The 19,074-nt window shown below is 51.4% G+C and overlaps 6 protein-coding genes across 6 annotated transcripts; 3 read left to right on the forward strand and 3 right to left on the reverse strand.

Annotated features, from left to right (window-relative positions):
- Window positions 1-466: 466 nt before the first annotated feature.
- Window positions 467-2,141, reverse strand: UV8b_02439 (uncharacterized protein; the record flags this gene model as incomplete). Its single annotated transcript, XM_043139937.1, has 2 exons — window positions 467-1,636; window positions 1,719-2,141. The coding sequence occupies 2 exons, from the start codon at window positions 2,139-2,141 to the stop codon at window positions 467-469; spliced, it is 1,593 nt and encodes a 530-aa protein (XP_042995871.1).
- A 1,668-nt stretch (window positions 2,142-3,809) lies between these two features.
- UV8b_02440 (uncharacterized protein) lies at window positions 3,810-4,559 on the forward strand (the record flags this gene model as incomplete). The annotated part of the gene is made up of 1 exon (XM_043139938.1): window positions 3,810-4,559. The coding sequence occupies one exon, from the start codon at window positions 3,810-3,812 to the stop codon at window positions 4,557-4,559; it is 750 nt and encodes a 249-aa protein (XP_042995872.1).
- A 758-nt stretch (window positions 4,560-5,317) lies between these two features.
- On the reverse strand, window positions 5,318-7,210 carry UV8b_02441 (uncharacterized protein; the record flags this gene model as incomplete). The annotated part of the gene is made up of 9 exons (XM_043139939.1): window positions 5,318-5,333; window positions 5,410-6,263; window positions 6,327-6,495; window positions 6,571-6,582; window positions 6,637-6,733; window positions 6,798-6,819; window positions 6,885-6,979; window positions 7,060-7,093; window positions 7,181-7,210. The coding sequence occupies 9 exons, from the start codon at window positions 7,208-7,210 to the stop codon at window positions 5,318-5,320; spliced, it is 1,329 nt and encodes a 442-aa protein (XP_042995873.1).
- A 760-nt stretch (window positions 7,211-7,970) lies between these two features.
- On the forward strand, window positions 7,971-9,339 carry UV8b_02442 (uncharacterized protein; the record flags this gene model as incomplete). Its single annotated transcript, XM_043139940.1, has 4 exons — window positions 7,971-8,086; window positions 8,174-8,252; window positions 8,323-9,111; window positions 9,175-9,339. 4 exons carry the CDS (start codon window positions 7,971-7,973, stop codon window positions 9,337-9,339), a joined length of 1,149 nt encoding a protein of 382 aa, XP_042995874.1.
- Window positions 9,340-9,486: 147 nt separating this feature from the next.
- On the reverse strand, window positions 9,487-11,067 carry UV8b_02443 (uncharacterized protein; the record flags this gene model as incomplete). The annotated part of the gene is made up of 1 exon (XM_043139941.1): window positions 9,487-11,067. One exon carries the CDS (start codon window positions 11,065-11,067, stop codon window positions 9,487-9,489), a length of 1,581 nt encoding a protein of 526 aa, XP_042995875.1.
- Window positions 11,068-11,547: 480 nt separating this feature from the next.
- On the forward strand, window positions 11,548-18,270 carry UV8b_02444 (uncharacterized protein; the record flags this gene model as incomplete). Its single annotated transcript, XM_043139942.1, has 2 exons — window positions 11,548-17,630; window positions 17,727-18,270. 2 exons carry the CDS (start codon window positions 11,548-11,550, stop codon window positions 18,268-18,270), a joined length of 6,627 nt encoding a protein of 2,208 aa, XP_042995876.1.
- Window positions 18,271-19,074: the final 804 nt, after the last annotated feature.

Here is a 19,074-nt window from a genome sequence, read left to right on the forward strand (position 1 = left end):
CTTAGGTACCTAAGGTAGGTGGTACCTAGGTTCCTGGTATCTTCTGGGTCGCTTTTACCTTTTTGTTTACTTTACCTTTATTTTATTGTGAGGAACCCGCAGGTACTTGCCCATCTCCGAGGGTCCTGGGAAAATCAGCCGACGACTTGCACCACCTGCGCTGCAAGCCTTGCTTGACCTTGCTTGTTTTTCACCTTCAGCTGAGCTAGATGTTGGCACTTCCAAAGATCGGAATCAAATTCGACAACACTGCATTGCTTGGCAACGCATATCGCCTGTCCTGGCAATTCCAACAGCCTATTCGGTCTCTGACCTCGCAGCCATCAATTTCTCGTCCCTTTCCAGTCAAATGCCAGGCTGGATTCTCAAAGTCCTTCAAGTCAAACAGAAACGCATGCAAGACGAAGAAATGATGAAAGAAGAAGAAAATGGACAAATTGAGCAAAAAAAAAGGCCTCGTCCACCCTTAATCCCCTCTCACGAGCCGCTTCAATCGCTCTTCGATCTGCTGTCTTCCTTCCGAAACTTCCCAAACACGATGCGGTGCACCGTTTACAATATCCCATTCCTTCAAGTTCTCGGTCAACGTTGTCAAATCTCTCTGCTTTTCCTCCCACTCTTTGCTTCTCTTGATCTCCCTTCCTGAACTGACTACTACCAAGGGGGTGTTCTTGTCCTGAATCTGTCGACTGGTCTGGACATCTCGCTTTGTAAAGGACTGAAGAACCAGGTTTTCTTGGAGTTGGGCGTAGATAAACTTGCTGTTTTGTTGAACAGACCGACCGTACGTGCGATCCGCCGAGTTTCTTCCTCTGAAAATGGCTCCCGGGAGGCGGTCTAGACCAAGTGGTGAGATGACGCCGCGCACCCATAAAAGGAAACCTCGGGCAGAAGAACCCCGTGAGCCAAGCAGATCTTCGTGAAGTGGATCAATGAGCAAGATACCCTTGATGGCATCACCGTGGCGGGACGAAAAGACTCTGGAATAGAGTGAGCCGATTCCAGCGCTCACCAGGACCCAGGGTCCATCTTCACCCGACTTGGCCAGAGCTTCACTGAGAACATCGACAGCGAAGCCGGCAGAAAGAGGCGAAGGAGCAGTGTCGGACCATGCGATTCCGGGGCGATCCGCGAAGCAGTATCGAGAAATGGAGCCGTTTTTAACGGCGTTTTCGGCCAAGCTCCACAGCCCCTGCTCGACGGGCCGCTCACCTCCTTCCAGCAGCACAGTTGGCACGTCTCGTCCCGCGGCGTCCGTCTTGTTTCCGCTACAATAGAGGTGGATACGGTACTTGTCCCCGTCAACGCCGTACGTTTTGCCAGGTGCGGCAAAATTGGCATCTAGGGCACGAATAACGATTGAGAGGGTGATGAGAAGCACAGCAATCACCATGACGATGTAGGCAATGGTCGACACCATTACCGCACTCCACTCGGTTAGTGTTCGCCTCGTCTCAGCACGACCAGTCAGCCTCTCCTCTTCCTCCTCCTTGCCCCATTTGACCATTCGATCCGTGAGTAGGGCCCAAAGACTCATGAGAAGAGCCCAAACCGCGCTGGATATGCCAACCCAGCCTTCCTCGTATCGTGTTTGTCGGACTGCCAGAAGGATAATCACGTCAAGAAGCAGCAAGAACTTTTTGACGTGGAACGTGTTAGTTAAACACGGGGATGCTGACGACTTGACCGATACGAGAGATGATTAATCAGACACTCACAGCCATTATGAAGGACAGGACTCGGACGGCTTTGGCGGGCACGCCAAAAAAGATGACGATAAACCCCATGTTGGCAAGGGTCAAGGTGGCAAAACCCAAGGCAAGAAAGACACCTCCTCTGGTGTGTAGGCCTGGAGGTGTCGCAAAAGACGACACGAGAAGAAGCACCCACCACGCGAACGTGATGATGGTAAAGAACAATGTCAAGTATCGCAAGATGCGGATGCTCCACAGATTGTACGGAGTCACGGCGGGATCATCTGGCGTGAGGAGTACTCTATTGGAATCTCTACTAGAATCAAGGCGGTTCGGAAGCAACCGAGTGTGCTCATCAGGAGGTGCTTGGTCATGTTCATGTTCATCAATAGATGCCCGTTGATCCCGGCCGTCGTCGTCATCCTTCTTCTTACTGAACAGGGGCATGGTGAGGTTTTCGCTTGGGTGAGAGGAGCTGTTTGTTGCCCTAAACAAAGCCGTAGCAGCTCTGCTCCTTGCACGCCCGGACGAGTGGGGCTGGGTGCGAACTGGAAGGAAGGACGAAGGCCGCTTGGTGTGCGATGATGATGAAGGCGCAAAAGAATTATCTGTCGGCGACTTGTCAAAGCCCGAGGCAGGTTGGTAGGATGAGAGCAAGTGGAAAACGCCCCGGAAGAAACCACGTTGTCAGAAATAAGGACTGGAGACCGGGTAGGCAATCTTCCCCAATTGCTCCGCCGGCGATCACCTGCGCACGCCTCGTTTTTCTCCCAACTCCAAGGTTGGGGTGAATTCGCAATGATGCGTTGCAAACTCGGCCAGGTTTCAGGGCTGAGGGAAGCCTTACGTCATAGAGAGTGCTTGTATGGGAGCTGGGACCAATCAGGAGCTGTTGCAGGTGACGAGCTAGTTGCCGTGAACCCAGCTCTTTGAGCTGGCGGTTGACGCCGCCGCAAGAGCAGATTTCTGATTGACGATGATGGATGATTCGGGCGCTTCAACTGACAAGCCGGGGCGGCTGGCTGGTATAGGGGAAAAGCAGCAGCCGTGGCTGCTGATTGCTTTGCATGGTGATTCCTTTGGTGATGGACATGATTTTCCAAAGTGCAAAGGAACTCGGGTACTTGGTACTTTAAGCCCCGTCCGTCTGCTTGTTCCAACGCCAAGGAAAAGGCCTAGAATCCTACGGAGCAGACGGGGTGCCAACTGGTCTTTTCGTGCTGATGCTTGTTCTGCTTGCTATGTAGGAAGCAAGGGCTGAGCCCGTCAACGTGCCCGCTGAACCAGACTTGTCGAAAAGAGCAATGCGCAAAGGCGATGGGCACAGCGCAGCCAGCTGCCAGCAGCCAGCTGCCAGCTGCCTGGAGTCACCGTGTCATGTCATGTCATGTATCCGTATGCGGGTCGACCGCAACGCAACGTCTTTGTTCTTGTTCGCTGATTGCCACGAACAGATAGTCGAGACGTCCTGCCGCGTGTAGGAACGATGAATATTTCAGCGTTGAATTCCCTGCATGCGTTACCAGACAAAAAAGTGGTTTGAAGTGGTTTTACCTGGGTTGAAGGTTGATTGCGCTGTCCCTCCCTAGTCCCGACTTCCCCACAATCTCGCGCCTCCCCAGCGGGACAAGCTCCCGCAGCCGAGACCCACTTATATATAGGTGCTTTTTCTACTATGGCAGAGTCGAGCCCCTCCCCGGTCAAATTTAAAACTTGCAACTTGCGCAACCCGGCCAACTTCACCGTGGCAGCCTCTGCGGCTTCTCGACTCAACACCGATATCCGAGGTGGGTTTGAACTTTGAACCGTTTGTTCCGAGACTTTCGCAGTCTTGTATATAACACCGGCCCGGACACGGGCTTCACGAGATGGGACTTGGGACCACCTGGGCAGGTCTATGAGTTCTAAACCAGGCCCAAAATCCAACAACGCCCCCCCTCCCCCCTTCTTTCCCTGAGGCCCAAAAACAAGAGTTTCCAAGCTCTAACTGTTCGCAATCATCAATTGGCCCCCTCAGCCGCACGCACCCGTGGAATCGCGGCAACCACCTGCGCACTCTGGTCCAGTCGAACGCCCGCAACGCCTGCGCGCTGTCAGCTGTTGGGATATCTCAACATGCCTTCCTTAACCACGAGATCCGAGAGGGCCCGTCGGTCTCGGTCAACATCTCCAATCGGCCCGCCCATGTCTCCCATAACGCCTCCTCTTGCCCCGACGCAGGCTCCAGACCCTGCTCCGGCTGCAAGCACCCTGTACCCAGGGCGCCAGCTCTTGACGCACGTATCTCAACCTTCGCAGCAAATCGGCATCCCCCCCCCGCCTCCCGAGCCTTTAGACTTTGACTCGAACCCTGATGTCATAGCCCTCAAAGCTGCCATCTCGGTACTGCAGGTTCAGAAAAGCAGGGCCACGGGCGACATTCAAACGCTTCATCGGGTACGGGAAGAGGCCTTGAACGAACCAGAAGCCTTCATACGAGACCTGGCTGCCGAAAAGGTCAGACCAAGAGACGACTCCTTATTCGAGGCTTCCGACAGCGATGATGAGGGAAAACAAAGGAAACCCGGCAGACCTTGTCAGGAACCGCATGGGAAACCCAGGGCTTGGTCTTCGCTGCCGAAGCCTCAGGACGTGGTTCGATGCCCCCCTATTAACTGGGCGCAGTACGCCGTTGTTGGAGAATCACTCGACAAGCTCCATGCCGAGCAAGTGCACCGCCCTTCACAAGGCAGCCCGGCTGTTTTCGGATCGGCCGGCCTGTACGAAGTCAAAAATGAAGGAAAGCAGGAGAAGTACCCAGGAGTGGCGGCGCCATATACTCCAGGCAAGGACATTATTGACCGAGACTCGAAGAGTAAGAGATGACCCGGGAAAGAAAAGAAGAGGAAAAAATGGTGGAAAAATAGCAGCAGCACCAGCTTTGCGAGCCGACGGAATCATGCGTCCATGAGAGAACGACAAACGGGGGAAGGTGTTTTGGTTTCTGTAATGCATATGCACACAATGTTTCCAGGTTGGCGTTGATACCGTATAGTTATGGACACAAGGCGTTGAATGATGGTGCTTCTGGTCTCGTTGACATTATATTTGTAGTCCAACCTTGGTCTGTCTGTCTGAATCTGTTCTAGGATATGTCTCTTTTCGCTACAGCAGTCTCGTTCATAGACGATACTCGAATCTTTATTGGTCTCTCAGCGTCTCTTATACTGGGCTCTGTCTGAGTTGAATCCCATTCAAGCGAGTCGGGGCTCGATGGAAATGCCTCCCATCTTTTCTGAAAGCACACTGCACTCTGATCTCGTGACGGATTATCATCTGATATGAAGCTACACTAGCTGCTAACGTAGCCCCTATTCTAAGCAAAGGCAGGATTCTTATCCATGATCCTTGCCCAAAATGCCAACAGGAGAAGAAAAGAAAGGGGGGAGGGGCCAACCGTCATTGATATAAAGACTCTACAGGCCCCTGCGCCGCCGATATCGCAAATACTACTGATTTTCAGCTCTACCCGCCACGCTGAAAGGTTCACGTCTGAATAAGCCCCCCCCCTGTTTTGCGCAAAAGATTTCGGTTCTGCACCCCATGGGCGCGGTTAGGTTTCGGCTTCTGCCTTCGTCCCGCCCTTATTCAGGAAAATCCCTAGCCGGGGAAAAAGTCAGGTCGCTTGTTCAGCCCACTAGGTGGCAATGAAAAAGAAAGGGTCTTATCATCTTACTCCATGCTTTGCTGTACAGATCGTCGAAGTCGGCGGTTGTACTGTTTCTTGTCGTCTTTTTTGCTGCCCCAGAGTAGCTTGGTTGCCTCGGGGTTGACAATCATCCTGGGATCGTATGCTGGCTCATCTTCTTCTAGCATTGAAATTATCGCTTCTATGTGGGACTTTACATCCTCGCGTCTGAGAGGGTTGGGGTGGTAGCAGGCTGTCCCATCTGCAGCCACATGATGATGAAAGATTTTGTTCTCAACTTTGACACGAGGTTGTTCGTCCGGAAACCGTGTGCTAAAGTTCATCTTGATGCGGAACAAGCCGCCATCTAGATTGGTCATGGGACGTCCAAAGTAGGTGATTACCCATACAAAAGGATTGCCATCCTCCAGTTTAACATCATGAGGCATATCGCTCTTCTTGAAGTGGGCGGTGACCTGTTCGTACTGGTGCTGCAAGTTCACAGACACGGTAGTCTCCTTGGCAGCAGCTGCGAGGCCGTGCTTGGCCCAAGTAAGCGGCTCGGCATCAAGCGCGGCTTTTATGCGGCGAATTCTACGTTCCAGCTCTGGGTAATTAAATTTTCCGTCCATTATATTGTCACCTGGTGATTCGAATGGCATTCGAACAAAGGCTTGCAGTTCCTTCACCTCGGATTTGCCAGCCTCGATTGCATCCAGATAAGATTGATAATACCAAAGGAATCGGCGCTTGCACAGATCTTTGAACGGTTCAAAATGAGCCTCGTCTTCGTCGTCGCCGTTGATTTTCTCGATCGCTAGCGCTGGGCCCTTGTTGTAGTTCAGTCCGAGGTAACCCTCCAACCGTTGAATAACGGACACTCGCAAGGTCTCATGGCGTATCTAATCGAGTCGAAAGTTCAACTTAGACATTCGTTTTGTTCATCCAACAATAGAATGACATACTTTCTGTACGTAATCCTTTTGCGCGACAATGTCAGTGTCGTCTGTCGCATCCTCGAAGCCCGGCTCGTTCTCGTAGGGGTTAGCCGACATCAGGCTCTGGATGGACAAGAGTATCGACTCCAATCCCTGAGCTGAAGACCATTCTTCTCCACGTTCCCCGCGCCACGTTCTACTCAAGAAGCATCATTTCCACGTGTTAGTTCTGCTATTCGGGGTAGGTATATGCATCAGTACAGCCTCATACCCCAGTATTGACCTACCGCTGTTAGTACAAGGTGCATTCGAAAATGAGCAAATGCTAAATACCTACAGACAGACTTTGCCACTGGCATAGATATTGGGACTAAATCGACACCGACCTCCATTTGTAGTGATGCAATGAACACTAGGTGACTTGGAAGGGTATTCTAGAACACATCAGTTACATGCTGGCTGGCGACATTTGCGATGATGTAGACCATCCAGAATCACCTCTGCTAAAACGTATGGCGAACTGCGGGCAGGTCAACAGGGCGCAATCTAGACAGGGGGAGCTTGATAGCGAGATCATGATTATACTTCGAAGAAACCAAACTCGTAGGGGGTCTCGTGAGGCCCAATGATTAGCGCCTTCACATTGCGAACGTCGACATCGCGACAAGCCACAGCGATAGCTGTAAGCGGAGGGGATCAAGGACGAGTTAGAGGCTAAAAAGGCACGAAGGATCTCTTGAAACTTGCGGTGAGTACGCACAAAGATCGGAACCTCTCTGGATATCACTTAGCTCCTGTTTGGAAGATGTTTTGGTTAGCCTTGTGAGAACCCCGCGATGAGCCAAAATCTCGATTAAGATGGTGCGTGGGATCTTGAAAACCTTGGAGATGCGGATGATGGACTGGTCCATGGTTGCCAAGGCCTACATGAGTAGCTGTTGCATAGAAGACTTTCAATTGAGCCAATGGGCAACATGAAGAACGAGGGGAAAATGAGAAAGACTAAAGAGATGACTGGAGTCTGAAGGTGGCAGTTTGAGGTGAAGCTGATTTGAGAGCCGACGATGTAAGTGGCACTGGCCACTTATCAAAAGTGGATACATGTAACATCCTTGTGAGCCCTCGAAGGGTACGGATACTGCTTTCCCAGAAAGGAGCGGCTTCGGATACCTACGCACTGCGTACTATCGACTCTGGAGCACGGTTGACCGAAGTTGGTCAGGGTTGGACATAGAAGCTGTATCAACAAGCATCAGGCACTTCGCTTGCGGCCGATCTCGAGTAAGGACCAAGGAAAAACTTGCGATTGGGCTCTGTAGGCAAACAACCTACCAGGTGATGGCTCTGGGCTGTTCCTCCAGCACTGGGGTGGGGTCTGGTGCCCTTCGATCCCCTCCGGGTATTCTGTTCTGGGCACCTGGGTAAGGTACCTTAGGTACCTAACCTAAGGCTAGGTACCTTAGGTACCTAGGTACCTACATGTAAGGTAGAATGCACCGAGTTGGGACCCGCCCAGTTTTCAAGAACTCCAGTGTCGCGTTACGCGCACCAAGTCGGTTCGCGTTAATCGAATTCTGAAATCAGGAGGCCTTCACTTCAACTCGATCATTTTCTCCTTCTTTGATGACCTGACGAATAGTGCGGTCTTCTGCCTATATCAGTGGCCATATTATGGCTAGTTTCTTCGACCTTAAAGCCCGAAAGGCTACCGCGGCGACTACTGGATCTTCGGAACAAAAGAACCAGAAACCGGTTGAACCCAGGAACCAGCCATGGGTCGAGAAATAGTGAGCTTCGTCCTTGAATGCGGGCTCGTTCCAGTCTTGCATTAGATCAGATCTTGCTGACATGACTTTTTTATGGCGGCTCGCAAGTCGACCCAAGAGCCTGGACGATGTCACGGCACAGGATCACACTGTTACTGTTTTACAGCGCACATTACAAGCATCCAACGTACGATTATGGCGTCCATAGAGAGACTCGATATATTATCTTTATATATTAACGTCCATTGTCTCATTAGCTGCCTCACATGCTTTTCTACGGCCCTCCTGGAACCGGCAAAACGTCGACGGTTCTAGCTTTAGCCAAGCAGCTTTTTGGACCGGACATGATGAAGTCTCGCGTCCTTGAATTAAACGCCTCTGATGAGCGAGGTATTTCTATCGTCCGAGAAAAGGTCAAGAACTTTGCACGCATGCAATTGACGAATCCCATGCCGGGATACAAGCAAAAGTACCCGTGCCCTCCGTTTAAAATCATTATTCTCGACGAAGCTGATTCCATGACACAAGACGCTCAAAGCGCATTGCGACGGACGATGGAAACGTATAGCAAAATCACCCGCTTCTGCTTGATATGCAACTATGTAACACGCATCATCGATCCTCTGGCCAGTCGTTGCAGCAAGTTCCGCTTCAAACCCCTTGACCAAAGCAACGCCAAAAAGAGGCTGGAAGACATTGCGACTGCGGAACGGGTTACACTGGACGAAGGTGTCCTGGACGCCCTGATACGCTGCAGCGACGGCGATTTGCGGAAAGCCATTACTTTTCTGCAGAGCGCTTCGCGACTGGTAGGCGCTGCCGCCCCTAGTAAGGATAGTGATGGCGACGAGGAGATGCATGCCGACAAGAGACCTGTGACCGTCAAAGTGGTAGAAGACATTGCCGGTGTCATCCCCCAACAAACGGTTCTTGAACTGGCTGATGCTATGCGTCCGCGTGGGGCTGGTCAAACGTATCGCTCCGTGTCGAAGATTGTGGAGGATATGGTTGCTGATGGCTGGAGTGCAACACAAGTTGTCTTTCAGGTAAGTCCTTCTTATCAATAGCCTTTGTCTGAAAGAGTTCGCTGAAACTTGTACAACACGCAGCTCTATCAGCATTTAACAGCAGACGAGACTATATCAGATGCACACAAGAACAAAATCATCATAACTTTTTCCGAGGTTGACAAGAGGCTTGTTGACGGCGCAGATGAACATCTATCAATACTGGATCTAGCAATGAGAATATCGGCCACCCTGGCTCTCAAGTAAGACAGTCTGAACAGTACAAAAAGCCAGGACATTATCAGGTCCTTGGGTACATGTGCGAAGATATTTTGGTCAAAAGCAGCTTATGGTGCAGCGACACGAACACGTCGTTTTTATTCTGTATGTATGATGAGTTTCTTTTGGTCCTACTTATGGTACATCATCATGACCGATAAGCCCCAAATTGCCATGCAGTGTAGCCCACGGGTCACCTCTTGTCTGTGAAAGAGCAGTCTTCTTCGTGGGCGAGGATGTTCTGCCTAGTTTTTCCCTCCTGTTTTCCAACCTCTCCTCGATCGTGGTTGTGAGCTCCGTAGCATCCGTCTTTTCTTCCGTCATCTCATCCTCAACGCCTAGTAGCACTGCCATCTCCTGAACGGCTGTCATTGATTGCTCCAAGTTTACTTGACCAGCCTCTATCCTCTCGGCCACGGTTTCCAGACCGCCTATTTTGGCGACATCAACGGCAAAAATCCAAGGATAAGTGCGAACAGTCAGATCAGGTCGATCGCTGGGTCCGGTTAAAGTTGCTTCCGGGATCACTGATCGTCGGCGAGCTGAGCTTTTCACCGGATGAGCTGATAACAACTGGCTTTCTTGGGCTAGGCGATCGAGGACGCGGCAGGACGCTTTATTCTTCTTGGCCAATACCGAGGAAAAGTGTGCTTTGTTTGCGATTAAAGCCTTTTGCTGCTGGTACTGTAACAGTAATGCTTGGATATACGGTGCGAGGAGGTAGTCTCTGCAGGGTGGCTTGTTCCTTTGGCCAAGCTTTGTAGGCCCCTCCTCTGGTTCGAGATGGGGGATCGAGAGCTGTACGCTCGGAGACATTAAGGCGAGCAGATCATTTCTCGCAGCTGTATACGATTTGTATTTGCCTTGTATCTGCTGGAGTTGACTCTCAATCTCGGCTTGTTCAGGTGTGGCTGGCAGGCAGGATTGGTCCTCATGGTGTTTTCCAGAATCTGGCTCCTCTTCCGCTGACGCTTTGCACAGCTCCATCTCGATCCAATTGATGAGCTCGTCTCGAGTACTGTTCAGAGCCTGTAGTTTGGCACCATTGCTTACCAGCTCCGATTTGGTCGTGCATTTTGCTCTTGCTTCAGACAGTGCCCTTTGTTCTTGTCTGAGCTGCAGCTTTGCCTTGAGGCCGTTCTTTTCCAGCTGACATAAGCGCGTCTGTAGACTGGGCTCCGTTGAGCTTTGTTGTATAATGAAGCTGTTGATAACAGCTGTCGGCACACTTGGCTGGGCCCCTCCATGCTTGAGGATCTGTTCTACATTGAGTGAGCGTTGGTCTGCATCCAGCGTTTGGGACAGGCGCTGAAGATGTGATCGCACAGCAAGAAGACTGTCGCGTTTTTTGCGTAGTTTCAGGAGCGATAAGTGGTCTTCTAGTAGGGTCGATGGCACGCTTCTGCTTCTTGGTGTGGAGACCAGGGAATCATTGTTCATTACATGGACAGCTTCATCATAAGACTGGCGACTTGACATGTGGTCGCGGAGGGCTTCGATATAATGCCTATAAGCCCCCTTCAACTCCGGTCCCGTGATCTTTTGAAGAGACTCGATGCTGAGCGGCGGTGGATACTGTGCAGGTCCATCGCCGGTGTAGGAGCCTAATTCGAGAGCCAGAACGCGTCTTATATAGTTGACCTGTTCCCGCGGCTTGATGTAAGGCTCCAGCTGTGTCTGCAACTTTGAAATGGCCGCATCTGATGACGAGACCATCATGTCATGGTAAGCCGCGCCGTTTCCGTGCAGATGAATAGGCTCTGCTGCAAGGATGAATTTCTTCTTTCTGCATTCATGAGAGACGGCGAGCTGACGAGCTTGGTGCTCAGTAAATCGGTAAGCAAAGGGTCCGCTTTGAAGTTTGATGTGGTGGGTCCCACCCAAGCCCGATATGGACTAGTTAATTCCTGGTGCAAGATCAGCCTCGCCTGGCAGGCTCAAGAGCCGAAATTTATCAACACCAGCAGGCATCTCACATCGAACGCACACCACGGTGGCAAGCTCGACGCCCATTCAATGACAGAGGGCGCGAAGCCATCCGATCAACCTGGTTTCCGATAATTTGTCGATCGATAGAACCGCCGAGTCACGCTGCTTCATATGGTGATTTAACGACCAAGCTCCACGAGCTTCCGTCGAGCCCATCGGCAACCTTGTTCGCGATACTACAGATAGCAACAGCAGGCATTAGTCAAGATGTCGGACCCTCATCGCGATGTCTCGCAGTACAAGTACTCGGCAATGTCCAACCTGGTTCTCCAGGCGGACCGTCGATTTGTTACGCGCCGAACTGATGAGGCTACTGGCGACCCAGAATCCCTGGCTGGCCGATTGAGCATCAAAGACATGGGAGCCAGAGTTGCGCGCGATGAGGCGCCAAAGGCGAAGAAAAAATCCGGCATGCCCGAAATAGAAAGGGGAAGTGTTCAGGAGGGCGTGGATGTCTTGCTAAGAGAGCAGAATAGGCGAAAAGCTGAAGGGGCCCACCAACGAGGCACAGGTGTTCTTGGGGCCAATGATGCTCTGATTGAGGGCATTACGTACCGACCTCGGACTCCAGCAACCCGGACGGCGTTTGATCTCATAATTACACTTGTTGCCTCCCATTTGGGCGACGTGCCTTATGAAGTTGTCCGCAGCGCGGCCGATGCCGTTTTGGAGTACCTGAAAGATGAGGATTTGAAAGACCTCGATAGAAAGAAAGAAATAGACGACATCCTCGGCACCACTCTTAACCCGAAGCAGTTCAACGAGCTGATTAATCTAGGGAAAAAAATCACCGACTATGATGCGCAAGACGATGATGAAGACGTCAATATGGGTAATGCAAATGGTGATGATGCCGAGATTGACGAGCGTCAAGGCGTTGCTGTTGCCTTTGACGAAGACGAATATGAAGATGAGATTGTCAATGAGGTGCGAGATGAATCGTCCGAAGACGAGGCGGTCGACGAAGACGAGGACAGTGTAACCCCGGCGCCGAAGCCAGTCGACGAAGGGGTGGACGAGAACGAAATGATTCTAGATTCCGGCTCTTCATCCACCAAGAGGAAGGAGGAAGAGAGGAGCTCAATACCAGCAAGAGAGATCGATGCCTACTGGCTGCAGCGACAGATTGGCACGCTATATCCCGACGCCCATGAGCAAACCACCAAGACGAAAGAAGCCCTTCGAATACTCTCCGGTGACCCGGAAGAGCCAGATGGCGAGGAGAAATCCTTGCGGGAAATTGAAAACGATCTGATGGAGCTATTCGACTTTGAGCATCACCAACTAGTGCAAAAACTAGTGGGAAACAGAGAGAAAGTCTTCTGGCTTACGAAGTTGGCGCGGGCCGAAACTGCGGCCAGTCGCGCCGATGTGGAACGGGAAATGGGCTCCGAAGGCCTTCAATGGATATTGAACGAAGTGCGAGGCAAAACTGCTGGCAGCGACGAAAAGAAACGAAAGATCGACATCAAGATGGACATTGATGTGCCCGCATCCTTCAATGCGCCAGCCCCAAAGTCGGAGCGACAGGACGGTTATTTGATTGGAGGCTTGCAGCCAAAGAAAGTGGTCAATCTTGACAACTTGGTGTTCGACCAGGGCAACCATCTCATGACGAATGCCAAAGTCAGGCTGCCCGAGGGGTCAACGAAACGGTCTTTCAAAGGCTACGAGGAAATTCACGTCCCTCCGCCCAAAAAGCGCGCCGACTCTGACGATGTTCTAATCCCGATAAATGACATGCCCGAGTGGTCGCGTGGACCTTTCAGTACAGCAAAGTCTCTGAACAGAATTCAGTCCAAATGCTATCCCTCGGCGTTCCAAGACGACGGCAATATGCTCATTTGCGCGCCAACCGGTAGTGGCAAGACAAACGTTGCCATGCTGACCATCCTCCGGGAAATTGGCAAAAACAGGAATCCGGAAACGGGTGATATCGATTTGGACGCATTCAAGATCGTGTACATAGCGCCCTTGAAGGCTTTGGTTCAAGAACAGGTCGGCAATTTTGGCAAGAGATTGGAGCCTTACGGAATCCGCGTCTCCGAGTTGACTGGCGACCGACAAATTACAAAACAGCAAATTGCCGACACTCAAATTATCGTGACCACGCCTGAGAAATGGGATGTTATCACCAGGAAGTCCAACGACCTGACTTATACCGATCTCGTGAGACTGGTTATCATTGACGAAATCCATTTGCTTCACGATGACCGCGGGCCGGTTCTCGAAAGCATCGTAGCAAGAACAATCAGGAAGACTGAGCAGACCGCCGAGCTTGTCCGAATCGTTGGCTTGTCCGCCACCTTACCAAACTACAAAGATGTGGCGAGCTTCTTACGAGTTGATGTTGAAAAGGACCTGTTCCACTTCGATGGCACTTACCGACCTTGCCCGCTGCGACAGGAGTTTATCGGCGTGACCGACCGAAAGGCTATAAAGCAATTAAAGACAATGAATGACGTGACTTACAATAAGGTCATGGAGCATGTTGGGTCCAACAGGAATCAGATGATCATCTTTGTGCATTCGAGAAAAGAAACAGCCAAAACAGCTAAATACATCCGTGACAAGGCCCTTGAGCTGGATACAATCAACCAAGTACTTCGCCACGACGCAGGCAGTCGAGAGGTTCTGAAGGAAGCAGCAAGCCAAGCTACCGACAAGGACCTCAAAGACATCTTGCCGTACGGATTTGGCATCCACCATGCCGGGATGAATCGCGTGGACAGAGCTGATGTTGAGGATCTTTTTGCCAGCGGCGCGATTCAAGTCCTTGTCTCGACCGCTACCTTGGCATGGGGTGTTAACTTGCCTGCCCATACCGTCGTCATCAAAGGAACCCAGGTCTATTCCCCCGAGAAAGGCAGCTGGGTCGAACTTAGCCCCCAAGACGTTCTGCAAATGCTAGGCCGTGCCGGTCGACCTCAATTCGACACTTACGGTGAAGGCATCATCATCACGACCCAAACCGAAATCCAGTACTACCTTTCTCTGCTTAACCAACAGCTACCAATCGAAAGTCAGTTTGTGAGCAAGTTGGTCGACAACCTCAACGCCGAAGTTGTCCTTGGAAATGTTCGAACTCGCGACGAAGGCGTGGAGTGGCTTGGTTACACATATCTCTTTGTTCGAATGCTTCGATCCCCTGGATTGTATCAAGTTGGTGCCGAATATGAGGATGATGATGCGTTGGAACAAAAACGGGTCGATCTCATTCACTCTGCAGCTTTGCTTTTGCGCAAGTCTAATCTCATCAAATACGACGAAAAATCAGGCAAGCTGCAATCTACCGAACTCGGGCGCATTGCCTCGCATTACTACATCACGTCTGGTTCGATGGATATCTACAACAATCTTATTCAGCCATCCATTACAACCATTGAGCTCTTCCGGGTGTTCGCGCTCAGCTCCGAGTTCAAGTATATTCCTGTACGCCAAGATGAGAAAATGGAATTGGCGAAGCTCATGGGCAGGGTACCGGTTCCCGTAAAGGAAAGCATTGAGGAGCCGCACGCCAAGATCAACGTTCTTCTGCAAGCGTACATCTCCAGGCTTAGACTGGATGGTCTTGCCTTGATGGCCGACATGGTCTATGTGACGCAAAGCGCAGGTCGTATCTTGCGTGCAGTGTTCGAAATCGCTCTGAGGAAAGGCTGGGCATCTGTGGCCAAAACAGCGCTGGACCTGTGTAAAATGGCCGAGAAGCGAATGTGGCCAACAATGTCTCCATTGCGTCAGTTTCCCACTTGTTCCAAGGATATTATCCAGAAGGCAGAGCGTATCGACGTCTCATGGAGCAATTACTTTGACTTGGATCCCCCTCGAATGGGAGAGCTGCTTGGTATGCCCAAGGCGGGCAGGGCAGTGTGCGGCTTTGTGGCCAAGTTTCCCAGGGTCGATGTGCAAGCTCAGGTTCAGCCCATGACTCGATCCATGCTCAGAATTGAGCTCACCATCACCCCGAACTTCGAGTGGGATGATTCTCTTCATGGTGCCGCTGAGAGCTTCTGGATCATGGTCGAAGATTGTGACGGTGAAGACATCCTTTTCCAAGATATCTTCCTCCTCCGAAAAGACTACGCGGAGGCTGAATCCAATGAGCACATGGTTGATTTCACTGTTCCGATCACTGACCCCATGCCTCCGAATTACTTTGTGTCAGTCATATCGGATCGATGGATGCATTCGGAAACCAGACTGGCTATTCCCTTCCACAAGCTTATCCTCCCTGAGAAATTTCCTCCTCATACTGACCTGTTGGAGCTCCAACCTCTCCCTGTCTCAGCGATGAAGATATCAAGTTATATTGACCTCTATCCAGAGTGGAAACAGTTCAATAGGATTCAGACGCAAACGTTTAACTCTCTGTACAAGTCTGACCAAAATGTCTTCATTGGTGCCCCGACAGGTAGTGGAAAGACTGTTTGCTCAGAGTTTGCTATTCTTCGACACTGGACCCAGGGCGATTCAGGAAGGGCTGTTTATATAGCTCCGTTCCAGGAGCTTGTCGACGCTAGGCTACTGGATTGGCAGAAACGCCTCGCTCCCCTCAATGGCGGAAAAGCAATCGTAAAGTTGACTGGAGAAACAGCAGCAGACCTCAAGCTTCTCGAGAATGGCGACTTAATCCTTGCCACGCCGACGCAGTGGGATGTGCTGTCAAGACAGTGGAAGAGACGGAAGAATGTCCAAACGGTCCAGTTGTTCGTCGCTGACGACATTCACCTACTCGGAGGCTATATGGGATACATATACGAGATCATCGTCTCCCGCATGCACCACATCCGGACACAAACAGAGTTGCCTTTGCGTATAGTCGCGTTGAGTGTGTCCCTAGCTAACGCACGGGACATTGGAGAATGGATCGATGCCAAGAAGCACGACATTTACAATTTTAGCCCGCATGTTCGACCGGTGCCGTTGGAACTGCACGTACAGTCGTACTCAAACACTCACTTCCCATCGCTCATGCTCGCGATGGCGAAGCCATCTTACCTTGCGATCACCCAGATGTCCGCGGATAAGCCCGCCATGATCTTTGTGTCAAGCAGGAAGCAAACGCGGCAGACAGCCAGAGATTTGCTCGCTGTCTGCGTGGCGGATAACGATGAGGATCGCTTCCTCCATGCCGAAGTCGACCAAATGCGGCCCCTCCTGGACCGTGTTCAAGAAGAGGCTCTCGCCGAGGCTCTTTCTCACGGGGTGGGCTACTTTCATGAAGCTCTGAGTCAAAGCGATAAGCGAATTGTCAAGCATCTGTATGACAATGGCGCCATTCAGGTTTTGATTGCTTCCAGAGATGTCTGCTGGGAGTTGACAAGCACAGCACATCTCGTCATTGTCATGGGAACCCAGTATTTCGAGGGGCGGGAGCATCGATATGTTGACTACCCTCTCAGCGAGGTGTTGCAAATGTTTGGCAAATCGCTAAAACCTTCGAAAGACGGCAGAAGCCGCGGTGTCCTCATGGTTCCTTCTGTGAAGCGAGAGTACTACAAGAAGTTTCTGAACGAAGCTCTTCCCGTTGAATCACACCTGCATAACTACCTCCACGACGCCTTCGTGACGGAGATCAGCACGAAGATGATTGAGTCTGGTGACGACGCTATCAACTGGACCACGTTTACCTACTTTTATCGCCGTTTGCTGGCCAACCCGAGCTACTACAGCCTGACCAGCACAACGCACGAGGGCCTCAGTAACTACATGTCTGATCTTGTCGAGACAACTCTCCGTGAGCTGAGCGAGTCCAAGATCATCGACTTTGACGATGAAGACGGAAGCGTGGCGCCCCAAAACGCTGCCATGATTGCTGCTTATTACAACATCTCATACATCTCGATGCAGACCTTCCTTCTGTCACTGAGCGCCAGGACAAAGCTCAAGGGCATCCTGGAAATCGTCACGTCTGCCACCGAGTTTGAAAACATTCAAGTGCGTAGACATGAGAAGGGTGTCCTGCGTCGCGTATACGATAGGATCCCGGTCAAGATGTCGCAGCCTGAGTACGACTCACCCCATTTCAAAACATTTGTGCTCCTGCAGGCACACTTTTCCAGAATGCAACTCCCGATTGATTTGGCAAAGGATCAGGAGATTATCTTGTCGAGGGTGCTGAGTCTTCTCAGCGCCATGGTGGATATTTTGTCGTCTGATGGACATTTAAACGCAATGAATGCAATGGAAATGTCGCAAATGGTTGTTCAGGCCATGTGGGATCGAGATAGTCCTCTGAAGCAAATTCCTCACTTCTCTCCAGAGGTGGTTGAGGTTGCGAATAATTTTGGGTAAGCCCGCGGCATTTCCTCCTACGGTCACGGTCACGGTCACGGTCTGTCCTGGCCCCGCCCCTGACTTCTGCCCGTTGCTAACTTTTGAAAAAGTATCAAGGACATTTTCGACTTTATGGAGGCCATGGACCCTGATGAAAACCAGTCTCACGATCAATTAGTGAAGAGTCTTGGCCTCTCACAGACTCAGCTTGCGCAAGCTGCCATATTCACCAACAATAAGTATCCCGACCTCGAGCTCGAGCACGAGGTTCTCGGCGAAAACGAAATTCGGGCCGGTGAACCATCGCATCTCCAAATCCAGATCACTCGGAGCGCGGACGAGGACGACGAGCATGACCCGACAGTGCACGCTCCTTTCTACCCTGCCAAGAAGATGGAGAACTGGTGGCTAGTTGTCGGTGACGAAAAGACGCGCAATCTTTTAGCCATCAAGCGCGTGACGATCGGCCGTAAGCTGAGTGTGCGCCTCGAATATACGGTACCAACGGTCGGAGAACACAATTTGAAGCTGTTCTTGATGAGCGACAGTTACGTGGGAGTCGACCAGGAACGCGAATTTGCAGTGACAGCTGCGGAAGGAATGGATGTAGACGAGGATGAGGATGAGGACGAGGACGAGGACGAGGAGGCCTAAGGCTGCGTCTGTGGGCTGGGATTTACAAGGTCGTTGCTCTTGCAAGCAAGCAAGCAGCAGCGAGAGAACTGAAAATGTCAACTACAATGTACACTAGTAAGTAAAGGTCAAAAGGCTACATAGTCCCGTCCCGTTTGTGTGTTTTCGAAGCTTTCAAGTTTCGGCCAAGAAAGTTGAACAAGCTGAGGGCGATTACAAGGCATGTGCTCCGTAGAGCAGGCCCTGGGGGGAGGGCCGGGGGTTGCAGATGTGACCCAAGCAAACAAATCAGAAGACGACAACAGTGATAAGTTGATCTAGTCTGGTGACTCTAGTCTGCCTGTCTTGCTTGTCTGTTGGTCTGTTCAATGTCTGTTCAATGTTGGTAGGCGAAAAGCTGCCAAAACGATTCACCGACTCGGTGTGGGGTTCACGTTGGTGCCCGCATGGGTCTGGTGGCTGTTGGGGCGGGGCGGATAGTGGGTACCAAGTACCAAGTACTTTCCGTACAGCGCGGAGCAGTTCGCCTGTTGCGTCTGTTGCGTCTGGTGGTGTCCATAGGTAAGGTAGGTAGGTTAGGTTAGGTAGTTGACCCGACGAGTCTACGGATAATATGATGTGCGCTCAAGACGCAAGACGCACCCACAACACACCAGCAGCACACCCAGCAAGGCTCCAGTCTCTCCCATCGTGAGGCTGGGACGCGACCAGGGTCGCTCCGTCGACGCCAATCACGTGATGCTTTACTGGTGACGTTTGAGGAGCTTCCTCTCCTCTGGCCCTCTGGCCCTCTGGCCCTGCCCGTACCCAGCCTAGATGCAACTC

This window comes from Ustilaginoidea virens, chromosome 2 (assembly GCF_000687475.1).
Source record: "Ustilaginoidea virens chromosome 2, complete sequence".
Lineage (NCBI taxonomy): Eukaryota > Fungi > Ascomycota > Sordariomycetes > Hypocreales > Clavicipitaceae > Ustilaginoidea > Ustilaginoidea virens.